The sequence below is a fragment of the Colias eurytheme genome, chromosome 4, assembly GCF_061535395.1.
Source record: "Colias eurytheme isolate Ceu_HAF_F1 chromosome 4, ilColEury1 Martin Lab GWU primary, whole genome shotgun sequence".
Classification (NCBI taxonomy): Eukaryota; Metazoa; Arthropoda; class Insecta; order Lepidoptera; family Pieridae; genus Colias; species Colias eurytheme.
Window position 1 is genome coordinate 6,712,848 of NC_142983.1, and position 27,775 is coordinate 6,740,622.

The following is a 27,775-nucleotide window of genomic DNA, read 5'->3' on the forward strand; positions in this document are numbered from 1 at the left end:
GAATTGTGAGTATAGATTTGTTCTTATTGAATGAAAGTCTTTCAAATTACTGATTGTAAAACTATAAAATAACCTTTGTTTCGCTTTCATTTATATTTATATCTATGTGTATGTTTTTCAGTGTTCATAATGAAATGATGTGTGTAATATGTTATAGTTTTAATCTTTGTCAGATTGGATATGACTCAAGTAATTTTAATAATGTATTCGTGACCAATACATTTTTTAAGGAAATGTGTGCACTAAAACGATTGGTAAATTACAATTTGTTATTCTGATATCTACGTCACGCTACGCACGTCGGCACGTTTACAAGGAGTTCCAATTAAAGATGAAAACAATATTAATAAGTAAAAACATTTTATTGAGTTACATCTAAATTGCAAACAGGAACGAATACATTACATTGTTTATAATAAACGACACATTCAGCTGTTTTTACTTATAATATAAAATCTTCATTAGCTCTTAATTACGTATTATAAAAGGTCTGGCAATTATCACTAGGTACTCTACAAAACGCAAAATTTTTCAATAATAAAAATATTATCGATAAAAATTGCCGCTGAAAAATATATTACGATATAATACAGATCTTAATTCATATATGTATTAATAAGATAATTCATTTTACAAAAAAAATGTGACAAGTGCAAAGTTTCAGTACAATAGTGCATTTAGAATCGTGTAAATAAATGCGTAAGATGGCCATATAGTAACTAGTCTTCGAAATATATTAATAAACTCTGTATAACTATAAACGAAATACAGATACATCAAGCCTAAAAAAAAGCGTTATAATATTGGTTCTGTAGCATAGTCTAAATATCCATAAAACAAAATGAAAAATACATAAAAACTGGGCAAGAAAATTTGGAATAGTTTAAACTACTAAAACTACGTATATGAGAATTAGTTACCTAATTTATCTTCACACTGGGAATAAGGGACTTATTTTATACTAAAACGATACCGTTATAAAGCCCTAATTTTGTATAAACCCTTGACGTTCAGTTTAAAGTTCTTTTCTTCAATACCAGTTTCTTCAAAACATGTAAAATGCTTCCCTATCTGGACGATTTGGGCACTGGTTTGGGAATTTTGCGTCGGATGCCTTCGGTCTGATACTCTAAGTTGCACGGCTTTATGAACTCTTGGCCTCCTTGGTGAATCCACTTGTTGCACACTGAAAAGTAATTAAAATAATTGAGGTCACGTTGTGGTATAATATGTTATGTATGTTTTCTAAATATACGAGCTGATCACCCTGTTTGAGTAGACGTTATTTAAAAAAAAATCACAGTTATGTCGTCATTAATATTACTTAACACTATCCCACAACCAATCTCATTATCGGGTCGGTCATTGTATGCTTCAAATGCCACCCGCATGTAAAATCTCTCTATTCACAGTTGTGCTTATATGCGCGAGTTACATAAGTTTAAAAAACGTATTTTTCCAGTTGTTTAAAATTTAAACAAATGTCGGGAATGTACGGTGTCTGACATATTATTAGGAAGAGCTTTGCTAATTATTTTTTCCAGAGTTGTTATTGGGACGAGCTATTGAAGCCTATGGGCATGTTGTGCCTGTAGCATGGTGTAATAGAAAGAAATATACAGTGAAACCTGGTTAAGTGAGACATCAAGGGACCTGCAATATCGTTTCACTTATAGAGGTATTCCACTTACCCAGTGTCTCAGATATACAGGTATAAATAAATATCCGTCTCATTTACAGAGGGTTCCATTAATAAAGGTGAGAATACAGGTTATTTAAGTTATACAGGTGCGATCATTAAATAAAATAATGTGTTATGTATATAAGAATGAGTAAACAAACAATGTTATCTCAGTTACAGAGGTTTATGTATATAAAATTTACTCGCTGTCTCAGTTATAGAGGTAACTATGATGATAAATCGAAAGAACAAATCCCAGATATAGAGGTTTACCTCGTCCCACCCCAAAGTGTTGGGACCTCAGCATGAGATCCAGTTATGGAGGTTTCTCACTTATCCAGGTCCCACTTAACCAAGTTTCACTGTATATATATTTTTTTATTGTGTCTCACCCCACTTGGAGCCCCTGAGCACGGGGCAGGCCGCGTGTCTGGTGGCCAGGTCTCCCTCGCCCGACGGGTGCAAGTTCAGCCAGAACGCCGCAGCTCCACGCACTGGGAACACGCTCAGACCCAGTTCCGTGAAAACCGTCGCCCCACCTTGCGCTACGTCTGACATCTGCGGGTAAGAAAGGTTACAATTTTTATTGAAGTGAAACTTCTTTTTCGGGGTTGGAAAAAAATTTAGTGTAACATTTTTTCGTTACGCGTGACATTTTTCCGTTACGCGCCATCTTTTTCTTATCCCTACCACGCGTGATTCGACGTATTTTTACCAGTTGCATATAGTAAATTATTTTTTGAAAAATAAGGTCATAAAGAAGTTTCACTTCTTACGTGTGTATACTAGTAGGTACACGCACACATTTTTTTTTATTAGTTAGGCTTTAGTTTCCCCAAATATATAAACTGTATTATTTAAAAAAAAATACAATAAAGATTTTTTCTATTTTCTATTTCTTTTTCTAGTCAATAGTCATACATACATATTTTACATTATATTATCATGAATCAATAAAAAACCGTTAATTAAAAGTATTTTTTTTTTGAGCTTACATAATAGACATACATTAAAGATAATAACTTACTTACTTCTTACTTACAATATACAACTAAACTCAGACTAGCAAAATTGCCTTCGCGTTTGATTGCTCTGGTAAGCGCATACAACAGACTTTGAACATTACCACCACGAAATAAGGTGTTAATTTGAATGAATGTATTATACAACACAAGTTTGTCATTTTTTGACCATCTTTTAATAGGAGTGTAGTATAGTTATAATACATTAATGGTTAACTAAGTTTTAATGTTTATTCAATAAAATAAAATAATATTTTACTTACATAGAATAACACTGTAGCAATCCTATTGCCGTTGAATTTATCGAATGCACTCTCTTGTTTCTGCAACAAGGTTCTCTGTCATTATAACACAAATAGTCATTAAACATATCATTTAACAGTTATTTCCGTATGCTATTGCACATATGAATGCAATAGGAAAATGCACACAAATATTAATACATACTTAAGCTAATTGTTAAACTAGGCTGTACTGTAGCTGCTGTGCGCGCGGGACGGTCCGCACTGATGGTCTGCGCAATACTAAAACCAGCCTTACGGTACTTTTCCACCAATAATGTGCGAGGATATGTAGCGAGGAATGAGTTTGTAAAGAGTCCACCATATCGCTTCATTTAGTTTGAAGCGTTTAGCGTTTGAAGCGATACTATTGGTTATTTACAAACACATTCATTAGGCATAATGTTAAGAAATTAATGGGAGAAGGCTTGGGCTCCTAATACACAGTATTTTACTAATTCAGGAGCCTATAGATTCATATATAAGCTGTTCCTATTTATTATGTCAATAAAGTTTTATTTATTTATTTTATTCCTCGCTATACATCCTCACACATTATTGGTGGAAACGCACCCTTAGTCTAGTACACTGCTGTATGAATGACAACATTTCATTTTTTATAAGGCCATGAAAGAAAAAAACCGTTTCTTTATTTCGCTATTGCGATTACAGAAAAAAAATTATTTAATTTTTTTATCGCATATTTTAGGAGAAATTAAATAAAAACGAAAAATGTTATGATGACGTCATACATACGGAGGAATAAAAACGCGCCCTAGCCTAATTTTCTATGTTAAAAAAAAAACTATCAATTTGACGTTTACAATTTACATGGCAATGCGTAGAGTGAGAATGAACCATAGAGGAGGCACTAAAATGACAAGGAATGCGTGAGAGAAATACACTTATGACTATAAAGCTAAGAGCAAGAGAGACAGAAACATTGTTTTTTGTTTCTCTCATGTTATGCGATTTCTTTTGTTGGGGACAAAGGCAGTTTGTCCCAAACAAGCGGCTACAGTCCATTGTTTTGCTAGTTTTCTGTTTTTTCTCGCTGTTAAGTGACTTCAAAGTTTAATAAACGTTGACAGTGATCTGTTTTAATCCGACTTTAAGTGAAAATATGGTGCGTTGTAGTGTGATTGGTTGTAAAAATCGGCCGGAACGAAGATTACCAAATATTACCTTTCACACGTAAGTAAACTTATTTGAAGTATATTGTTTTATAGAACTGGATATAGTTGATACATTTTCATTAACTCTAATGTGAAATTATCTACAAATATATAATATTTTCATCGAAATAGACGTAAACATTTTTTTGTGTTATCCGACTAAATTACGAAGTGTTCTTGTTGTTCAGGACGCCATTTGTTTTTACGTAGTTTCAAATTTATGGTATAATCATGTGATTAACATTAGGGATACCAGTACAGGGTAAAATTTTCCCCAAAATCGTGAAATGTTTTTTTAATATTAAATGTTAATGTTTGTGTAAAGTTTGTTACACGGTTCGGTTTTCCGGTTCAGCTTTCCTCATTTGCATTGGTTTAAGTATTTTTTTTTTCAATGTCGGTTTTTTTGTATATTCCAGGTTACGATGCACATCATAACGCTGAAGACTGCGAAGCTGGCCCTTCCACACGAGCTGCAGCTGCCACTGAAGGCAGCGAGGACCCTGCCCCGTCAGGAGAGGCGGTGTTGGAGTAAAATCCGGAAGGCCACCCCCCGCGCCTTCCTCACCGAGGTGCGGCGCGCCTTTATAAGAACGAACGAGCGGCGGAGTCGTCCATTTTCGTCTGCTACTCGCGCGCACATTATCGCGGACCCTCTGCCCATTTATTTCTACCGTCATTTTGCTGTTCATTTTCAAATAAATGTATTTCGTTTAATTTACTTTTAATTTGAACTATTTCCAGTACGTTTTTATTAGACTACATTTACGGCTGTATCTTCTAATTGCGTTGACATAGAAATTTGATTTTATTACTGCTTAAAGGTATAATAGACCTAAGTTTTTGATGTGAATATCAATTATTGAATACCTACATTACATTTGCGTTCATGAGTAAAGGGGTTATAAGATTAATTTTTTTTTTTATATAATGTAATAAAAAATTCATGTTTTTCGTAATTATTCCCGTATCTGTTTTATAAGATATTATTCTGTCTTCTGATTCAAATTCAATTTGAATCTGAATCAGAAGAAATAGCAATTAAAACCGCATATTCTGAAACTAGCAACTACTTGCAAGGGAATCACAACCTACAAGGTACTCCCCACGTCCTATAGCACAGACAAAGAAAAAATTGCTACAAGCAACATTTAAAGATACAACATAATAAAACAATTAGGTTTGTTCGAAGCCCTCGGTGCGCGAGTCCGACTCGCACTTGACCTTTTTTGTCCTAATTTTACTGTATTTTCTATTATTATTTACCATTGATTGAAATGATATCTAAACTTTAGCCTTGTTTTTTTATAAAAAATATATGAACTGGGATATTTCGATATTTGTGGTTAATTGCGAGAAGTGTAAAAGCAAAAGTTGTAATAAATATTTTAAATACCTACAACTTTACCATTAAACTTTATTCCGCAGTTATAGTTTTTTTAATCCCGATCTCAGATCGATCGTAAATAACTTTTCCTCTAATTTTTGTTACCTATATTCTCTTCCGTTTGAAATTGATTTCATTGTTCTATAATATTACTTTTATGTTTCAAAAGTTAATAAAAAATCATGTTGAACAATATTACTTTGTTAATTTCAAAAGTTAATATTAAATTAGTGGTCCACTTAGGTCGTGCACATGGCCCAGGGGGGGGCATGGCCCATGACCCCCATGACCCCCCCCCCTGGATCCGCGCTTGTACCGGCCGGCCGCCCGGCTATATATTTTATACCCGTGCGAAGCCGGAGCGGGCCGCTATGTTTTTATATACAACGTTCACAGTTTTTCTGTAGTGTATTTACTATTTAGTATCAGCATTGCACCCGTGCGAAGCCGGGGCGGGTCGCTAGTTAAGTTAATAAATAACAAAATCTTTTCAAATCTGTCTTTTTCTTCATAAACCTATCTTACAAAAAAATACCCAAACATTTATAGATATTTTGCCAGTTTTTCGGATAAAAAGTTTTTGTAATAGTTGGCAACATTGACGTAAGGATTCGCCATCTCGTTCGGGTATACGCCGATGTCGTCTCTAGTACATTCTCCCTCTACGTGGCAATGGCATGTCCTGTCACCTGTGTCATATTTCTAATGTCAATAGTTGACAGTTGTGTTTACTATTTGTGATTATTCAAATTTCAAGCTAACGAAGTATAAGAACGTGTTATTTTGTTTTTGTTTTGGATTTTAATCTCACGATGAATCTAAATGAAAAATATACACCTTTTAAAGAGGCCAAATATTGTTTTGTTCCTTCCTGCAAGAACAATTCTATTAAACATAAAGAAAAAATGTTTTTTGTGGTGCCCAGTGCGTCTAAGCAAGACTGGTGTAAAGCAGTGGGTGTTGATTGCCCTAAGCGTAGCCTTTACATATGTGAAGATCATCTCAATGTAACATTATTCAGATTTTAGAATAGCAGAATTGTTTTTTTGAATAAATTTGTTTACATAGATTTTGATTCTCAAATCAATATTTGTGTTCTCATTAAACTAATTAAAACTATTATAGTATGTACTTGAATATTTTTCTGGCAATATATTTACAAACTTAGATTTCTTTCAATCCATTATTTACATCAATATTTGGTTGGGGTGTAGCCTTGGGGGCGCTATGGAAAAAAGACTTAGACGAAATTTTGAAATTTTTTTTTAGTCAGTATAACACCTATTTTTTATGGTTTTATTGGCAAGAATAGCCTAAAATAAAACCTTTTTATTCTTTGTATTTTTTCTCTAATGTTGATAGTTTTCGAGATAATCGAGTTATAATTTATACTCATTTACAAGGGGATCTGGACTTAGTCGAAATTTTGAAATTTTTTTTAGTCAGTATAACACCTATTTTTTATGGTTTTATTGGCAAGTATAGCCAAAAATAAAACCTTTTTATTCTTTGTATTTTTTCTCTAATGTTGATAGTTTTCGAGATAATCGAGTTATAATTTATACTCATTTACAAGGGGATCTGGACTTAGTCGAAATTTTGAAATTTTTTTTAGTCAGTATAACACCTATTTTTTATGGTTTTATTGGCAAGTATAGCCTAAAATAAAACCTTTTTATTCTTTGTATTTTTTCTCTGATGTTCATAGTTTTCGAGATAATCGAGTTATAATATACTCATTTACAATAGGATCTGGACTTAGACGAAATTTTGAAATTTTTTTCTTGTCTATATAATACCTATTTTTTATAGTTTTATCGGCAAGAATAGCCTAAAATAAACCCTTTTTATTCTTTGTATTTTTTCTCTAAGGTTGATAGTTTTCGAGAAACTTACTGTAGAACATTTTTTATTCAGATTTTCAGTCTCAATTTACAGGGAAACTATACTACGTAGAGAAATAATGCAAAGACTAAAAAGTGTTTAATTTTAGTTTATCAAGCACAACCAGCTAATAAATCTTCATTATTATACAAAATTTCAAAAAATGCGAATTTCTTCTAAGTGCTGTTTGTATGGACGCGGCTCTCCTTACGGTAAACACTCAATTTCGATATAAGAAAGTATGTAAAAACATTTAAAAAAACTTGCTTTCGGAAATTTTGCTAATTTCTCTAAAAATAATTCGTCTCTGTTGTCGTTATTGTTATTTGTTCTTGTTGATTTGTTATTGTTTTTGTTGATTTGTTATTGTTTTTGTTGGTTTGTTATTGTTTTTGTTGGTTTGTCATTGTTCTTGTTGGTTGTTATTCTTATTATTGTTGTTGAGTTGTTATTGTTGTTGAGTTGTTATTGTTGTTGAGTTGTTATTGTTGATTTTAAAGTATGGACAACCAGTATAGGTCCCTACTTTTAATCAATAATTTTTCTTTATGGAATGTCGCCGGCAAAATAAACAGCGAGGAACGCGCTGTTGAAGCTGCCAAAGCGTGGTATCTATTACCACAGCGCGTTCCTCGCTGTCCAATTTGTAGCAGACCCATGAATAGGGAGGCGAAGCAAAGTTACAAAATGGGTTTTCGTTGGCGATGCAGGCGTCAGGGATGCAATAAAATTATAAGTCCTCTGAAAAATACATTCTTTGAAAGAGTTAATATACCCTTTTTGCCAGTAATTGGACTGATTCTCCACTTCCTGCGTCGAGACAAAGTGACGCAGGCGGCAAAAGACGTAGGGGTGTCAAAAAAATCAGCCATCCAGATATATCATTTTTTGAGGGAGGTCTGCGATACTGCAGAGGCCCATGACCGAGATCTGATCGGTGGTCCTGAAGATGTTGTAGAGGTAGATGAATCCCACCTCTACACGAGGAAGTACCACCGTGGTCGGCTTCTGCAGCATCAAGTATGGACTTTTGGTTGCGTGAGTCGTCTGACTAAGAAAGTCCACGTCGAGTTGGTACCGGACAAGAGCATGGAGACTCTGCAGCCTATAATAGGGGCAAATGTGCGCCCTGGAACACACATTATGTCGGATTGTCACAGGAGTTATTTGGGTGTGGAGCGAAGGTTGGGCATGGGTGGCCACTACAGGGTAAACCACAGTGTCGAATTTGTCAACGGCACTGTGGATATACCAGTAAATACAGCGCTTGGTCAGCAAGTACCTGAGATTCTGGACGACCCGACCATGGTGCGGGTAAAGGTGCATATAAACACAATAGAGCGCCAGTGGCTTGAATTAAAACGTCATTGCCGTACATGCCGCAGCGTAGCGCGCTTAAAATGGTATATGGGCGAATTTATGTACCGGCAAAATATATTGAAAAGCCTGCCAAGTGACGCCGCTCGCTTTCGCAGACTGTTGCGGGACATTCACCGGGTGTATCCGGGCGTAGGTCGTCGCGGGATTCGCAGTGAAAACTGCAGATGCAGTCCCGACTGCCCACGTCGCTGAAAACCACGTTGCCGAAAAGCAACCGCGACCGACGGCTCCCTTTACCTACCCAAATCTACCCACCCCGACTCAGGGCAGAAAGCTGGTTGCTAGGTTAGGTTAGAACTCTGTAAGACCCGCACGAGCCGAGCGAGCGCAGCGAGCGTGCTGCGGCAGCAGCCGGCGTAGTGCCAGAAAACACTCGCTTGATTATTTCGAAAACTATCAACCTTAGAGAAAAAACACAAAGAATAAAAAGGGTTTATTTGAGGCTATTCTTGCCAATAAAACCATAAAAAATAGGTATTATATAGACTAAAAAAAAAATTTCAAAATATCGTCTAAGTTCAGATTCCATTGTAAATGAGTATATTAAAACTCGATTATCTCGAAAACTATCAACCTAAGAGAAAAAATACAAAGAATAAAAAGGGTTTATTTTAGGCTATTCTTGCCGATAAAACCATAAAAAATAGGTATTATATAGACTAAAAAAAAATTTCAAAATTTCGTCTAAGTTCAGATCCCATTGTAAAGGAGTATATTAAAACTCGATTATCTCGAAAACTATCAACCTAAGAGAAAAAATACAAAGAATAAAAAGGGTTTATTTTAGGCTATACTTGCCAATAAAACCATAAAAAATAGGTGTTATACTGACTAAAAAAAAATTTCAAAATATCGTCTAAGTTCAGATCCCATTGTAAAGGAGTATATTAAAACTCGATTATCTCGAAAACTATCAACATTAGAGAAAAAATACAAAGAATAAAAAGGTTTTATTTTAGGCTATTCTTGCCGATAAAACCATAAAAAATAGGTATTATATAGACTAAAAAAAATTTCAAAATTTCGTCTAAGTTCAGATCCCATTGTAAAGGAGTATATTAAAACTCGATTATCTCGAAAACTATCAACCTAAGAGAAAAAATACAAAGAATAAAAAGGGTTTATTTTAGGCTATACTTGCCAATAAAACCATAAAAAAAAGGTGTTATACTGACTAAAAAAAAATTTCAAAATATCGTCTAAGTTCAGATTCCATTGTAAATGAGTATATTAAAACTCGATTATCTCGAAAACTATCAACATTAGAGAAAAAATACAAAGAATAAAAAGGGTTTATTTTAGGCTATTCTTGCCAATAAAACCATAAAAAATAGATGTTTCTTTAGCGCCCCCAAGGGTACACCCTGACCCAATATTTGTTGCAGTTAAAAGAAGATATAACTAACTACATGTATTGGTCAACTATGAGAGGACGACCCAAACTCAAAGCTTCTTTACCGCAGTCCCTCCTAACTAATATATCTCCATTAAGGGAACATCAGCCTAGCACATCATCAGCAGCAATTCCAATGGAGATAGATAGTGTCACAGAAAATAAGATGATTTTATTTTGTAATAAAGGTGTGCAAGTGAAACCAAAAATGGCAGATCGCACCACTAACTGTTCTTTGAGTAAAATTAAGACAGCTCCATTATCTTTTTGTCAAGATGATGATGACTTTAATAGTGAACAAATTGATATTGATGATGCCATACCATCAACACAGGGTAGCACTACTACTACAACTTCTGTAGATGTTTCTGACATTACAAACGAAAACATACAAAAATCCTTCATGCTAGAAATAATTGAAAAAAGGCCATTAGATTACATAGGATTACCACAAAATTATTATTGGTTAATAAACTTTTTTGTGTCTCATTTAAAATTAAAATCTATACATATTATAATAACATTATACAAAATTAAAAATAATTTATCATTCAGGCAAATATCAGACATGTTTTGTATATCTCTAAGCACTTTATGGCGTATATTTTATAAAGCTCTTTATGTACTATCTAATTTTTTTAAACAATTGATTTATTGTCCCCCTATTTTGACTGTAAAACGAAACTTACCATCTTCTTTTAAAACAAATAAAGAATACTCAAATATATATTGCATAATAGATTGTTTTGAAATAGAAATAGAAAAACCATCCAAACCCATAGAGCAATCACTGACCTGGTCTCAGTATAAAAATGCTAACACACTAAAATATTTATTGGCTTCAACACCTGATGGTTTCATTGTTTTTGTATCAGCTGGCCATGGTGGTAGGATATCTGATACAAACATAGTGGAAGTATCTAGATTTTTAGATGTGTTACCACCTAACTGCTCAATATTAGCAGATCGGGGATTCAAACATATTGATACTTTATTGACTAAAAAAGGCATAAAGCTTCTTCGTCCACCAAGTGTTGCAAAAAATGTAAAATTAACAAAAAAAGAAGCCATTCAAAGTAAAGTTATTGCCAGTCTACGCATTCATATAGAGAGGGTTATTAGGAGAATAAGATTATTTAAATTGTTAAAACCACATTCTGTTATTAATAATAAGTTAATTCAATACATCGATGAAGTGGTAACAATAGCATGTGGTTTGATTAATTTACAAAGTTCCATAGTGAAAAATTGTTAAAACCACATTCTATTATTAATAATAAGTTAATTCAACAGATAGATGAAGTGGTGACCATAGTATGTGGTTTGATTAATTTATAAAGTTCTATAGTAAATATAAATAATGAATATTCTGTAAAAATAATTTTAAACAGTGTCATTTCTGTATGTAAGGACATTTAGGTTAAATTTACTAAGAAATTATTAAGTTCAAACTTAAACTTATGTACATATGTATGTAGTTTTGTAAAATACTTATTTTATTTAATCTTAATATGCCTATGATTTTCATAATTTCCTATAAATAAAAGACTGTTTTTTATAAAGTTCTATTTATTTAACACTTTCCAACATTTTTGGGAAAATAAATGTTTCCCAGAAATTTTCAGCACCCCTTAACAAATGTTGCATATAATCATCATCATAAAGGATCCAGTATTTGTGGATGATTTTGTTTTGTTCAAAATGTGGATCAGCTACACAAAATAATCCTTTTTTCTTTTTAGCAGCAAACATCTGAAGCATAATTTGTGCTTTAAACTTTTCTTTTATTTCATTTTCGTTTATGTACCTTTTCATTGCTTTTTGACTCATTGGACTTTTTACTTCAATGACAAAGTCCTTGCAAATGCCATCTGGGGATACTCCAATTATAGGGGATAGTAAAATTAAGCCTTGTTTTTCGATGTGGATATTTAGTTGTATTTCAAGCTCCTGAATAACAAGATTTTCTAATGTTTTGCCTCTTTTAATAGCTTGAGTCTCTGGCACTTTATATCCCCCTAAAATACTGTTGACTAATGCACCATCTGTAGTTTGGCATTTCACTGCCTCATAAATTTTGGAGCCAGTCACTCTACCCTGACGCATTGCATGCCACAATTTAGAGTCAGCCTGTTTTTTAGTTTTTTCAGCTATTTGGTTTTTGAGGTTGTCTGTAATGATGTTTGCATACCATGATTTAAATGCCATGTAACTGTGATCATATTGGACATCTTGAATAAACTGGAGCATTAAATTAAAAACGGTTAAATCAATCAGTGCAGGCTGCTGTTCTTGGCAATATTTTAAAATCATTCCTTCAGATATATTGCGCAGATTACACTCATTAGTAAATGTGGATAATGTTACATTCACATTTATATCTTCAGGAACTTTCCTTTTTCTTCCCAAATTTTTAGCCAAAACAAACTGCTTATCTGTAACAGCTGCGGCAAGTCTGGGTTTAGTCCAATAGCAAACAGTTGATGTAACCGATGGCTCATCTGATCGTTTAACAAGCCAAATTACAAAACAAATGGCGTGTTTGCACCCTCCTGCTGCTGCTGCGCAGTCGTTACATTCAACTTTTATGATTTTTTCTGCAGTCTCATCTATTGTAGCAGACACGACGTATAGTTTCCCTTTAACTTTGTGTTCTGGTGTTACACGGCATTTAATTATACACAAATTTCCTTCCCGCTTAACTTCGACGTATCCTACTGCTGTTTCGACGTAAGATTCTCGAGATGCAAGTAATGCTTTAGCACTACGAGTTTCCGCAGCATTGTAGCAATCGTTTTCATACATATATTCCATTATCATCAGATAACTAACTGAAGGTAGGTTTCTATTATCAGCAGACTGAAATCCTTCGGAAACTTTCATTGTGTAGTATAAAATTACAACAATCTATGTTAGCTATGAAAATTTAAGATACTCGAAAAGACTTGCAAATAACGGTGTGTAGTTAATTACAAAGCTTGGCGAATGGCGGTTTATTTTAGTGTCAACTGTCAAGAGTGATAAAATGTTAAATGTCAACTGTCGAGTTTTTTTTTTTTTAATCTAAATTACGTCGCAAAGGAAAAAATCTATTCCTCCGTATGTATGACGTCATTTGGCGTTTACGACATTTTAGAATGAGATGATTTTCAAACTCAAAAAGATGAATGAAAACTTTAATATTTTGAAAAAGCAAAAAATACATGTATAATAATTTTTGATCTAGTTTTGATTAAAATAAAAAAATAAGTAGGTTAAAATTTTGAAATGTTGTCAATTCTACACTCACCCGCGCGAAGTCGAAGTGCGGCTCGTAGTGTCCGCCGATCCCGTAGTTGACGACCTGCAGCTCCTCCGCAGTCGCCACGCTGAGCCCGGTCAGCATGGACGTGCGCTGGGATACGCGAGCCACTAGCGAACTCTCCTCGTCCTTCAGCCACGCTGACTTGCTGATGCGGTAGTGCGCTGGTACTAGCTCGCCTGTCTTCGGGTCGTGCACTGTGGCGCGCCGGAACTGGGAACGTGTGACGTCATGGACTGAGTTCGTTATGGTAGGTATGGTATTTACGGTGCTAAAGTTAAGCTTAACCCTAGTAGTGTCATACAATATAATATGATGCGTCTACTTCTAATTCAATGTATTATGCACTGTACATTGAAAAAGAAGTTCTGTTGTGATCATTGAGTTACTATGTACTACGTACTAGAGATGACATCGCTAAGTACTACACTATTTGTAACACGAGTGAGAGCCAATCGTCTCAAACCAATTCTTTTTTGTTACATTGATTGGTTTTAATTTATAAGTAATAAGAGGCAGAATATCTACAAAGTGTATGACTCACTAGCCGCTCCACGCGCGCCCCGCGCCTCTGCGCTTATCGCACAGATTTTGTTCGTGGTGTCCTCTCTGTACGTAGTAATAATACCTCAATGGTTATGATACACTTTAAACCTAACATCGTATATTATTCTTAGTCCTTACTAATAATATAAATGTGAAGTCTGTCAGTTACTTTAAATTTGAAATTTAAAAGAAAACATAGACAACTATCAGTACTCCGCGGTTTCACCCGCATTGCTCCGCTCCTGTTAGTCTTAGTATGATGATAGAAATAATTTTTCAAATCAGACCAGTAGTTCCTGATATTAGGGGTAAAAGTTTTTGCCCATGTTTGCCTTTAATAGCAGATAAACTGCGGGTAAAGCCACGGAGCACATCTAGTTCAAAATATGCAGTACATTTTAGATTTAGGTCGCTATATGTATAAATATGATACACTGTTGCGCTTCAGAACTGCAGAACACACGCAAGCACGTAGCATGACTGCTTCTAAGTGTATTTTAGTGTTTGCACATTTTATAATAAACTAGCGACCCGCCCCGGCTTCGCACGGGTGCAATGCTGATACTAAATACACTACAGAAAAATTGTGAACGTGGTATAGGTATAAAAATATAGCGGCCCGCTCCGGCCTCCGGCATCGCACGGGTATAAAATACATAGCCGGGCGGCCGCAAACGCTACGTCCTGCAATTTTTAAATCTGTAATATCTTCGAAAATATTCACTTAAATCATACGGTGTAAAGGGCCATATAGATCTATATTAAATGAACAATGTATCCATGGTATTTAATTGGTTAAGGATTAATGCTGTATTGGTTAAAATCGCTTCGAAAATTAGCCATTATTTGTCGTAAAAAGTAAATGACAAAAAAAAGTTATTGTGGGTTATCCATAAGAGATAGACATATACCATCGCGGACTTTTCTGTAGACCTTTTCAATGTGTATAATACTTAGTACATTATTTTGATAAAACTCGTAGGGTTCAGCATGCGTTTGCAATGTAAGCGGAATAAATGTAATTTTTTACGACATCACATTAGAAACCTCAAAAATAACAGTACTTCTCCACTACTTAATGGATCTTATTATACATATAAACCTTCCTCTTGAATCACTCTATCTATTAAAAAAAACCGCATCAAAATCCGTTGCGTAGTTTCAAAGATTTAAGCGTACAAAGGGACATAGGGACATAGGGACAGGGAAAGCAACTTTGTTTTATACTATGTAGTGATTTACAGGAACTGAGCAAAGTCCAATTTACAGAGTTTTATACATAATTATATTGTTTTTATTATTTCAGAGAGCTCCTGCCTGGTATTTGCACACAAGAAGTGAACGAAGAAGAGGTCCTTGTCCATTCCATTCTTAGTTGGATCGCATACAAACAAGTAAAGGAACCGTTAACTTAAATAATGTTTCGCAACTCATGTAGTTCCCATTTTTGTTAGACTTTACAATTTATTGTGACAAAGATTAAATATTGTATTTGGAAAATACTGACACTACATAATATTGTAAACGTTAAACAAAAAATACAATATATTTTTTAAGTTATATCAAATCAAAATCAAATCATTTATTTGCAATTAAACATGGTTACAATCAACTTACATAATATAATAACTATATTATAATAATTACATTTTGAACAATGTCTCCTATACTAGAAAAGAACCTGTATTATAGGAGACATTCATCCGTTCTTTAGCTATGTTACAAGTAATGTATATGAGTTTTTCTAAGAATTAAAAACTTACTCGTGGTCTCGCCATGTTTTTGATATATTCAATCTCATTATCGCTGAGCACTTCGTAGAACATAATGATATCCGGGTTGCGGTACATGTATTCCATCTTGACTGGCGCGATCTTTAGATAGGGGTGATTTTCCGTCAAATATCTACATGTCAACCTGAAATCAAGATTAATAGTTAAAATTTGTAACGTTATTTTTTCTTAATTACAAAAAGATACAAAGTGGACGTAAATAAAATGTAATAATTATTTGCAAACGACATAACACTAAATAAAAAAAAATGTTGTAGTAGAACGAAAATTTTTTTTGTTATATTGAAAATTACAAATATACTGTAAGCCTTTTTCAAAACGATTGTAAACCGATATAATTCATAAAAATAGTTAAATCTTACATACGTCTTGGCGATTTCTTGCGGTATGTCCATTTCCCCTCTACACAACCTTTCATACACTTTTCTTTCCTTAGCATAGTCGGAAAGTTTTTCCTTTGGCTTCACATACTCTTCTTCTTCTACGTCTTCTCCAGTTTCCTATTAAATATTAAATGTAAATAATATAAATGTATGTAAAAACGCACCTAATTGTAATGCTCAAAAGTTGTAGTACGTGTGTTTACGTTAATTTGTGAATAAGTCTTACAGTCAACTTGGTCAATAGTACATAGTTTATAAAAAGCGGACATAAAATAACTTCTCTGAAATAGCCGGCCAATTCATTTTTAAATAATTTATAGAAAATAACTTCTCTGAAATAGGCGACCAAATAATTTTTTAAATAATTTATAGCTAAGTATTATTATTTGTCAATAGTCAAGATGGTTTTATTGTTTTGCATACAATATTTGTATTTTTGAGTAAACTTACGCCTCGGCGCCGTTTTCTCAATTTTTCCTCAGTTTCGGAGATAAATTTGTTATAATGCTGTACATTGCCACTCGCTCGCACGTGTTTAGGGTCTAGAGCCAACATCTTCTTTGTCCATTCTAATGCAGTCTTAACGTCACCTATTGAATAATACGGAATTTATATAATAATTATGCATTCTTAGGAAGTATACCATATATACCATACCATATATTTATACAACCTAAATATATGTATAATCCGGAAACTTAAAAGGAATTACGAATTTGATATACCTACATAATATATCGTAACAGGCAAGTTGTTAATTTTATTATTGATACAATAAAATTTTATGTCGTTTATGCAATAACTACATTGTCGTTTTTGTATTATGCAAACCACATACAATAACATTTACAGGATTTATACAATGATGAAAAATTGTTAAAACCAAACATGATTTAATGCAAAAAATAGTCACAAATCTTACGTATAAAAACATCAAAATTAAAATTTCATTTAAATTTATAAAATACCAACCCAGCAAATAATGCGAGAATCCAATGTATTCCATAATATCGACTTCCTTGAACAAATACGGTTGGTTTTCCTCCTTATATTTTCTTAAAGCTACCGTCATCCACGCCAAGGCATTTGTATAGTCCTTTTCATTATATAAGGCTTTACCAAGCTCATAGCAGTCGCCAGCACTCATAGGTGTACTAAAAATATTTATAATTTATAAATTATTTGTATTGTAGGTGGAAAATAAGACGACATATTGTAGAGACGAAAATATCCCTAAAGATGTATGAGTTAAGTGTGAGTTTTGGATATATCAGGTGTTTTTTGTAGTTTACAAAAAAAATACATTTAAGCTGTATTTTTGAATATGTATTAGGCCAATTTTTATTTAACCTTTATAGGGAGATGCAACATGCCTTACCTACAAATATTTATTTATATCAATGATGATTGCTCATTATCTAAATTAAATGTGTCTTTTCTTTTTCTTTTCTTCTGTATGTGTGTGTTAAATAAAAAAAAAATGTATTAAGTATATTGTTCATGTCAAAATTAAATGTTACATCAAACGAATTTAACATAATATTATGATTCTATTTATATCGAATGAAGGTAAAAGTATGAATAAATACATAATAATCAAATAACCTAAGATATTGCATTTTATTGTGAATCCTGTATCAATAATATGCTAATTTTATCCTTGACCTTACTAACTTTAGATTGAATAACAATAAACTAAACAAAAAGTTCTACACGGTCTAGTGATTAAAAGTGAACATACAATTGTGTCTACCTACCATTATTATGATAAACCAAAAATACGAACAAAGAGTTATTTATTTCATTTAAAAATTAAGTAATCATTCAATCTATTATGAAAACATTTATTTTTTCAATGTCTTACCTGTAAATAACTCCATTCAATCTTCCCTCAGCCAATTCCTCGACATCCAAATGATAAGTTTCCTGCAACCTGGTTAGCGCTTGAGCCGCCCCAGCCAAGTCCTCTAAATTCGGATACTTGACATCCGCGTGGTTTACCGTCAGATTCTTTATGTAATCTATAATGTAGATAAATAACATTGGTTGATAAAAAATGCGAACATTAAAAATATATAATACTAGCTTCTGCCCACGACTTTGAACGTGCATCCCCGTTTTTCCCCGTTCCCGCAAGAATTTCGGGAAATCCTTTCTTTGCGGATGCCTACGTCCTAACATCTACCTGCATGCCAAATTTCAGCCCGATACGTAGAGTAGTTTGGGCTGTGCGTTGATAGATCACTATATCAGTCACCTTTGAGTTTTATACAGGGTGTCCCAAAAAGTAGTGATGAACGGAAGCTGGGAGGTAGAGGACCTAGAGAGCTATCCGAATCACCCCCATGTATGTTATGCGATTTTTCGTATTTTCGGAGTTATGACATTTTTTTCAATTTTTCATCTATCGCTGAGTACGATGAGAATTTTATTTATGGTGACGTGACTTATTGCGCTAGATGCTTGATTTTTTTTTGTGTGGTAAGCTGAAAGATAGGCCAATTCAGTATGGTAACATTTACTATCGTTAGATCTTCGAATGGAATAAAAAAAGAATTAAATGCCAAGAAAGATAAAATTACCCAGTATGTTCACAACTTCAAGGGCCCATAAAAAAATAAAATCACATAAAAAAAGTTTTCCATTTGGCTTTTAAAAACTCGCTCTATCTATCAGGTAGCTACCCTAAAAATTTCATTTTATTATTCAGAAGGCTTCAATCGAAAAATTGAAATCTAAATGTGGTAAGTGCAAAAATTTTATTAACATGATGATCATTAAAACCAAATTAAAACCCATAAATAGGTGTTTAATTACCAGAAATTTTTAAAATAACCCCGCTGTTGCTCAATGCAAGTGCGACATCACCGTAAAAAGTTGTCTTTTAAATGTCTGAATGCCCTTTTATCATTTTTAATGGTTTCTTCTGCTACTATGAATTTCCGGGTTATTTCGTCCAAATTGTAGCATTCTCTCAAGTAGCCGAGGTTTTTTTAGTATCCCCATTGAAACAAATCAATGGGGTTTAGGTCGAGGGACCGTGCAGGCCAGGCTTTAAGGCAGGCGTCACCAGCGCATGCGCAGGCTGCAACGACCAATCCATCTTTCAGGGTATCTTTGCCCTTTAGCCTGGCCTCGACGGTCCCCGGACATAAACCCTATTGATTTTTTTCCGTGGGGATACTACAAAGACGAGAGACTGCCACAATTTGAACGAAATAACCTGGAAATTCATAGTAGCAGAAGAAACCATTAAAAATGATAAAAGGGCATTCAGACATTTAAAAGACAACTTTTTACGGTGATGTCGCACTTGCACTGAGCAATAGCGGGGTCATTTTAAAAATTTCTTGTAATTAAACACCTTGTTATTGGTTTTAATTTGTTTTTATTAATCATCATGTTAATTCAATTTTTGCACTTACCTCATTTAGATTTCAATTTTTCGATTGAAGCCTTCTGAATAATAAAATGAAATTTTCAGGGTAGCTACCTGATAGATAGAGCAAGTTTTTAAAAGCCAAATGGAAAACTTTTTTTATGTGATTTTATTTTTTTACGGGCCCTTGAAGTGGAGAACATACTGGGTAATTTTATCTTTCTTGGCATTTTAATTCTTTTTTTTATTCCATTCAAAGATCTAACGATAGTAAATGTTACCATACTGAATTGGCCTATCTTTCAGCTTAGCACACAAAAAAAATCAAGCACCTTCCGCAATAATTGACGTCACCATGAGTGAAAATATCACCGTACTCGGCGATAGGTGAAAAATTGAAAAAAACGTCATAACTCCGAAAATACGAAAAATCGCATAACATACATGGGGGTGATTCGGATAGCCCTTTAGGTCCTCTACCTCCCAGCTTCCGTTCATCACTACTTTTTGGGACACCCTGTATACAGGGTGTCCCACTATTGGTATACTAAGCGCGAAGGGACTTGTAGTTTTGCATACACTGATCACGTAAAAAATACTTAAAAAACAAAATTACATCAAAAATTTTTTGCTAAATTTTTCCTGAAAATCTATGTTTTCTTCTCTAGCTTCGCGCAGCCGGCATATACCGCTCCTCTAATGTGAGCATTTTGTCTATGAAAACATAATCTTAAACGACAGCTCACGTGCTGGTGGCAAAGTTGGGTGGGTTGCTTGTTATGGGTGTACACATAGAGTTTTAAGAATTCATCTTTTTGAAAAAAAAAATGCGTCTGGAATTTTTTAATTATTTTTTACGTACTCAGCGTATTCAAAACTATAACCTCCTTTGAGCTTAGTATACCAACAGTGGGACACCCTGTATATAGATAGATAGATAGATTTGAGGGAAATGCTGGAGAGAGATAAAACATGCTGCCATAAATCGAGATATATGGCGAAAATATAATGTCGCCCTTTGCTTTCAATATTAGGTAGTAAATAATCTATTATGTAATATGTATATTATATTGTAGTAAAAGTAAAGTAAATAGTATAAGCTTTTCTTATCTTAGGAATATTTTATTATTGTCTTATGAATCCAGGATATCATATTAAATGTGCGATTGATAGGTAGTGAAGGAATAACTACGAATTAATTATTATCAGAAGTTGAACTCACTATTATTATTGGTAACTTCTAAATAATCCGGAAGTTGTATATAAATAATAATTGGGATGCTACATTGTCGTGACATTTTCTTTTACTTTGTATGTTATGGAACATTATTCATATCATACCCAACACCATACCTATGCAAATGCATTATACATTTTGCTTACTCGCAAGCAATTATAGAAACGAGTTATTTTTATTACTCTGTCATAAAGTCAAAAATAGAGGAGTCAAGTTGAATAACAATACAGCATAAAAATAAATTGTAGTTATACGTATATGCTGATAAATTTACTTTATTATGTCTTTGTTAGATATTTGAATTTTTATTGTTTGTCTTATACTTCACATAAAGGATTGCCAGTTATCTTCAAAGGTATCTCCCATATTTTTCGCGAACGTGATTAAATTTGCATTCACGATGTATTAGTGGTGTTTACGTTTATTTGTTCAAGCAAATCCGTTATTTGAATCATGTGAGGGAATGGAATAAGCAAACACTATTTGTATGTGTTAATCACTACATCATCGAAGCGACGGTTTCGTAATAATGGTCCTCTTATAACACACACATAATATTACAGGTAAATTAGCTTGGAGAAATTTTTGCATATGTAGTGGTGTGTATATTACTCAGATCTTAGAGCGCGTTTCCACTATATCGTTCTGGCCTATACAAAAATGTTTCGATATCCTAACATTACTATTTAACTTTATACTTATTCCTAGCAACACTTTTGTTTTCAATAAAAACAAGTTTTTATTTGAAAGAAAATGGTTTTGACTTTATAAAAAAAAATATATCATTCAATTTTACGTCCTTGAGCAAACGACAAGGCGACTACCGTGAAACAATAAAATATCGTGTCCATAATAATTTGTTTCATAATTAATATTTGACCATAATAATTACGAAACAAAACAAATAAATAAATCGTCACTTGATAGTGGAAAGTGGAAACACGCACAAAACCAGAATAAACCAGTTTACGCTGTCCGCAGGTGCCACGTGCAGTCGTTTGGTAGCGTTAGAACATAAAGCACATTTCATTCAAAAATTATAATTATTATGTACGTAGTTTAATTGATAAATTTTGTATTTGTTGATTGTTGTTATTATTTGTTATTATTGTTATAATATTTGTTGAAGTGAATTACATGTCCCGCAGCCGGAGGGCCCAAATGAAAACTCAGATGTACTTAAAAACTACATTTAATAGCTAAAATGAGACTTTTACACCCATGTCTGCACGATGCAGACCGGAGTTAAAGAATGAATTTATACAGTTTAATAATTATAAAGACGTAAGCTTGGATGCTAACTAAGGGAAATCGCATCCACATTCTATTCCCGTGCGAACGGCGTATTCAGCAGTTTTGTATGAAGGCAGGGCCATAACTAGTGTTTAATTTGTGTGTAAGTGTTGTAACTTTATATTGTTAATTCAATATGGCTCCAGTGTTAAAACATGGTCGAGGCAAGCCTTTGACTTCTCAAACTAAAGAATTAAACTTTAAATGTCGTTTCTTTTTCAGGTTAGTAAATTTTTCATTTTAGTAACATTGTTAATGTAAAAGTTATATGTATGTTAAATATGCAAATATTAAAATAAAGTCTCATCTTTTTCAGAGGAGAAACACATATAGTTTAATTTAAAATCCCTTATATATACAGGGTTACTTGTAAAACACCGGCAACCTCGCAGGACAAGATAGCTAACATCATAAGTAACAACATTTCGACTTTTGATAATTTGTTAGATTTTATTTTCATACAAAAATAAATATTCATTTAATTTTCCGTCTGAATATTATAAACTCTACGCCTCCCAAAAATTACGTAAACAAAAAGCGAACGAGAGGGGGAAGGGGGCGTCGCGTCGTCCATCCGATAATTAATAGAACATAGACTTACAAATGTAAGGAGAGTACAATAAAAGTTTAAAAAATCATTTAAAAATAATTTATTGCGTTATGCCAAAAGTCGTAGAACAAATGTTGTTATTTATGATGTTAGCTATCTTGTCCTGCGAGGTTGCTGGTGTTTTACAAGTAACCCTGTATAAAATAAAAACTAAAAATAAAATGTTGTTTTATTTTATTTGCTGACCATACACTACTACAAACGCAAAAATTTCTCCAAGCTAATTTACCTGTATGTACTTATAATTCTATTAGCATTGATTACATACACAAGTGAATTTAGTGTGTCACAATGTTTTCAAGGTTTTTGAAGTTCGTGACTGATATAAATTTGCAAAACAAATTTTACTAACATTTCACGTAAGTATAATTCCTACTTCCCATAATATGTAGAATTTCTTAAAATACAGGGACATAATATTCCGTTATAGCTGTTTCAAGGGATTTGTCACACAAATAAAATCAAATATCGAAATACAATGAACCTTTATCACGTGGTCGATAAACCTGTTTCTTATTTATTACATCAGGAATCATCGATATTCCATTTAAGAGTTACAAAACTTGTATTTACCGGTACATTAGCGACCTACGCGTACCGTTATTAATAAAAAAAACCTCCATAAAATGAACGTGACAAAATAATAATACCTGTTCCGATTTCAATGCTGCGTTCGATATGATCCAAGTCTGAAGTTAACCGCTTTATGAGGGTAAACGCATTAATTGGGTTCCCCAAGTAATTGGGGATATCTTCCATTGCTAGTTTATGTTCACGCTTGTAAATGTTCAAATGCCTGAAACAAAATGATTATATTCTGATGAATTTTTAAATTATTAGATAATATTTATGCTGCGACAAATGTCAAATGTGAGTATTGCGGATTATTACTCATACTCGTTGGTTGTAGTGGTTAACGCTATTACATTGCATGAGGCATTGATTTTGATTCTAGATGTAAATTTATGAAAACTCTGCTCTTCTTAATATTATTTTTGTCCACGACCTTTCCCAAAGTATGCCTTAATGGATCATATACCTACTTGCGCAAAAACCATTAGATAATAAAATACGAAACAAAATAAGAGCAAAATACTTCATTTTATTAGCGTTTTACAATAAATAATTTTTAAGTATTATGATGAAACCTAATAAAAATGGGATGTGTTATAAAATAATTAATTGAAATCCCAACCGTTTAAATTTCAATTAAGCTTAATTAAGTCGTAAACCAAATTTATATTTATTTGCGATGAAAATAATACAAAAGCGTATAAGCTTTTAAAGTTTTGTTTATTATGCTAACAGCGTGGGTATTTTTGGCATGATGGCATCTGAAGAACAATCGAAGGTATGACCTAACGGGGCACCTGCGGCATACCTACCTACTTCCAAAACTGTATTTCTGTTCAAAGCATAAATATCTATTTAGAAAAAAATGACACCATCGAAATGTCATGAATTAAAGACGTATTCATTTCGTATGTTATTCGTATTCATCATTTTTTATATAGATACCTTTATGTGCAATTTGTATAATACCTACTTTAAAAGTTAATACATAATATATGTAATTCTTCAACCATAAATTTTTTGCATCCGTCTCCTAGACTTGTTGCATAAACTATAGGTACCTAAAGACTAAAGAGTAAAGGTTGCTATTGTATGAACTTGCGAAACATTGAGAATTCACGTCATGCATCTTCCATATTTGTTGGGTGTTGTGGATGTAACAAATTTAGGTGCGTACATACTCTAAAACTAAAATATTAGAAAAGGTTATACTTAAGTGTATGTATTAAATCTTAAAATGTATAAAATTACTAGGACGTAATAAGTAATAACTAATAGATAATTTAATGCCCTTTTTATCGAAATTTAATTTTTCGCTTAAGTTTGTAGCTCTGTCGACGAAACGCGATAATCTATAGTTACAATAGATTCTTTCAGCTCACCTTTTCAAAATATTTAGCCTTTCTTCTTCTTTACGAATGTAATCGTCGAGGTCATCTATAATTCGTTTGTGAGTCTCGAGTAGAGGCTCGACCTCTGATATTGCAGTGAAGAGTTCTGCAGTTGCAAACGTAATACACGTAAGCACGAGGCACCAGAGTGTTAATTTTGGCGGAAACATGATGATGTTCCTGAAACAAAAGTTTATAAAAATATTTATTACAAGTATAGGTAATATAATATGTTCTTGTGTGTTGATGGTGGTGATTGTACACGATCTATACACATGGAGTTACCTCTAGACTCTAGAAAATAGCGCTTCAGGAAGATGCATATTTTGAACTTTTGAAACCATGAAGCCAATTCTACGATAAGTATAATTTATAATAGGTACTGAAAAAATAAATAATCTCACATATGATCATAACAGATCAAAGGGCAGTTTTTTTAATTAAATAATACGGTTACATATTAAATACGTATACGTATAAGAAAGAATTAGGGTACTGGAATTAATAAACAATGATAAAAAATAGATAAAGATGTATAGAAATAATACCTCCCGGCGTTCACGTGAACTTAAAGCTTTTACCATATCTGGGACACGCCAATTTGTTAGTGTCGTAATATTTAACGATGGTCAAATGCCTCCACGTTGTCATCGATGTTATTTATTAGACACACAGTTAGAAATTCTCAATTGATAATGATTATTCACATTTTGATGATGGTTAAGTGTGAAACCCAATTTTAATACCTACCATGAAATAGAATAGAGATGATATTATGTACCTAACTACCTATAACATTTTAATACTGCGAGATTATATTATTATTTATTAAAATTATTTATTAATGTTAGTACATACTTATTTATTCTGTGGTACAAAGCTGAACATATAAGGCTAGTTACGAGTAACTCTAGAATATTCTCAAACATATTATTGTACTGTATCTATTATCTCTACATTTTCATTATTCACAGGAAAGTCAGTGTCGCCGGTGAAAGGATTTTCAGTTTCAGTACCAAATCATATTCCGTAATTTTAAAACTATTTATGTACTTATATTTCATTCTCTTCAAGATCAAGATGCGCTTATCAAATAAAGTAAATTCCACGAAGTGCATAAATTACCTAGGAAGTTACGTTTTTTATTTTCCATAATAAATTAACACAATACGTACCGTTTAGATAGCTGTCGTAAAACAGTTAACAAATATATACGAACGATAAAAATCAATCACTGGAAGATAAATGGCAACTTGTAAAAAAAAATCACATCGAGATCGAACTTCCTGTGCGATATTACATACGCGGCAAGTAGTACGTGCGCGGACGCAGCGCCCGATCGGGTCAACGAACAAATTAAAACTTCGTGCGAAGCTAGCGTCGAGCCGGTGACCTTATCAATGTGGTGACGTTATATTATATTAATAATAACACATATCGGACCCCGCTCACTCACCCTTCTGGTAGTTATGATAAAAAATTCTAGTTTAAATGGCAATTAACTCTCCTACTACACAATTTATCGATACGAACTTGCATAAATAACACATTAACAATACGATAGAGCTTTTATTTATGGCAGTTAACATTAGTAAAACTGACCCTATCACATTTTTGTCAAGTCGAGAATATATTTTAGCATAGGGATAGAAGCTAGACCTCAGAAGCGAACATGGGCTAATTTTTCAGTAAAGCAAAATGTAATAGGGGATGATGATATAAGAATGTATGGATGTATGTTTGTTAAAATCAGAAAAGCACTGAATGAATTTTGATTATACTTGTCAGTGATGCTTATGTACCAGGATAACTATGTTATTATCCATTGGTGAAAGTATGCAGCACAAATAGTATTCATATATACAAGTCAAACTAAAGTAATATTTTTGTGAGCTTGAAATCTATTTTTTCATCCTTTTATAAATTCATAAATAAACTACGAATATGCAAAATACTTTCATTTGCTATGCTTTTAAATCTTAATTGAACATTGTTTTAAATTTTAGTTAGTTAAGGTTCAAACTTATCTCAGGGAAGTTTTATTTATAATGTTGTACTGATAACAATAATGCATTCAAAATAAGTTAAAGAGATGTCTATATAAAAATAAGTTCATATTTTTACTTGACAGTAAAAATTAATAGTTTAAAAACAAAAAAAAATGTACGCATGAATATATTCTATTATCACCAATTCTTGATAAGTGTAGAACATTTAAATTAAATCTATCCGTTTAAAGTGTTTCAAAAGGAGGCGGGTTACATACAAACATACAAGTTAAGTTAATAAAAGCATATTCAAGTTTAATATTAAATTTGAGAATCATTGTGGAAAAAATAAGACCGACTCAACATCTATACTAATATTATAAAGAGAAAAGGTTTGTATGTATGTATGGTTTTAACTTTTAACGCATAAACTACTGGACCGATTTTGATGAAATTTGGCACAGATAATCTTTAGACCCTGAGAAAGAACATAGGCTACCTTTTATTGCTAAATATGAACCACGGGCGAAGCGGGGGCGGACCACTAGTAATATAATATATTCACAACATTTTCAATAGAGCTTCTAAATAGACTTATACTTAGCATACTTAAATAATTCATGGGGAATATGTGATGGTTTCGTGATTAAATTTACAGTTTATGTTAAAAATCAAAGACATTACTGTTCCTGAATAAATTTAAACACTATTAATTCATAAATTGTTTTAAATATAACATTTAAAACATCTTCAAATCGGAAAGGTACATAGACTTATGGTTTCTTCGATCTTACCTTATTTATTTAATTAAAATTCTGTTCACATTCCTCAATAGAAATAAATCTCAAAAAAAATAAGCAGGGAATTGATATAAATTTTATTAAAAACATCAATTGAATCACGACCAAAAATTGTTTATTTTTATTTTGAGTGACACTGGAAATTGGAATTTGAGGGAATTTGGATTGGATGTCCCACGGCAAAACTACGAACTAAATTTGACAGATCGGATAGATTGTAGAAATACACAGTAGAAATATGTCACGAGTTGCCACATTACTACTATGATTTGAACCTA

The 27,775-nt window shown here is 32.9% G+C and overlaps 2 protein-coding genes and 1 long non-coding RNA gene across 5 annotated transcripts; 2 read left to right on the forward strand and 1 right to left on the reverse strand.

The window, feature by feature from the left end:
• Positions 1-769: 769 nt before the first annotated feature.
• PH4alphaEFB (prolyl 4-hydroxylase subunit alpha-1) lies at positions 770-27,671 on the reverse strand. Of its 3 annotated transcripts, none has more exons than XM_090120627.1 (12): positions 27,492-27,671; positions 24,701-24,889; positions 23,396-23,541; positions 18,091-18,247; positions 17,199-17,380; positions 16,677-16,816; positions 16,210-16,343; positions 15,814-15,967; positions 13,493-13,717; positions 2,967-3,041; positions 2,074-2,239; positions 770-1,186 (listed from the first exon to the last, which is right to left on the reverse strand). In XM_090120627.1, the coding sequence occupies exons 2-12, from the start codon at positions 24,877-24,879 to the stop codon at positions 1,068-1,070; spliced, it is 1,677 nt and encodes a 558-aa protein (XP_089976753.1). In that variant the 5' UTR covers positions 24,880-24,889; positions 27,492-27,671; the 3' UTR covers positions 770-1,067. The 3 variants fall into 3 exon arrangements, with proteins under 3 accessions (XP_089976753.1, XP_089976754.1, XP_089976755.1); XM_090120628.1 differs by lacking the exon at positions 27,492-27,671 and adding an exon at positions 25,885-26,071; XM_090120629.1 differs by having other exon boundaries at positions 771-1,186; positions 2,967-3,026.
• On the forward strand, positions 3,831-4,876 carry LOC149909037 (uncharacterized). Its single transcript, XR_016458661.1, has 2 exons — positions 3,831-4,178; positions 4,579-4,876. It is a non-coding gene; the product is annotated as an uncharacterized LOC149909037 (long non-coding RNA).
• Positions 6,280-11,665, forward strand: LOC149909038 (uncharacterized). The gene is made up of 2 exons (XM_090120630.1): positions 6,280-6,499; positions 10,196-11,665. Exons 1-2 carry the CDS (start codon positions 6,359-6,361, stop codon positions 11,456-11,458), a joined length of 1,404 nt encoding a protein of 467 aa, XP_089976756.1. The 5' UTR covers positions 6,280-6,358; the 3' UTR covers positions 11,459-11,665.
• Positions 27,672-27,775: the final 104 nt, after the last annotated feature.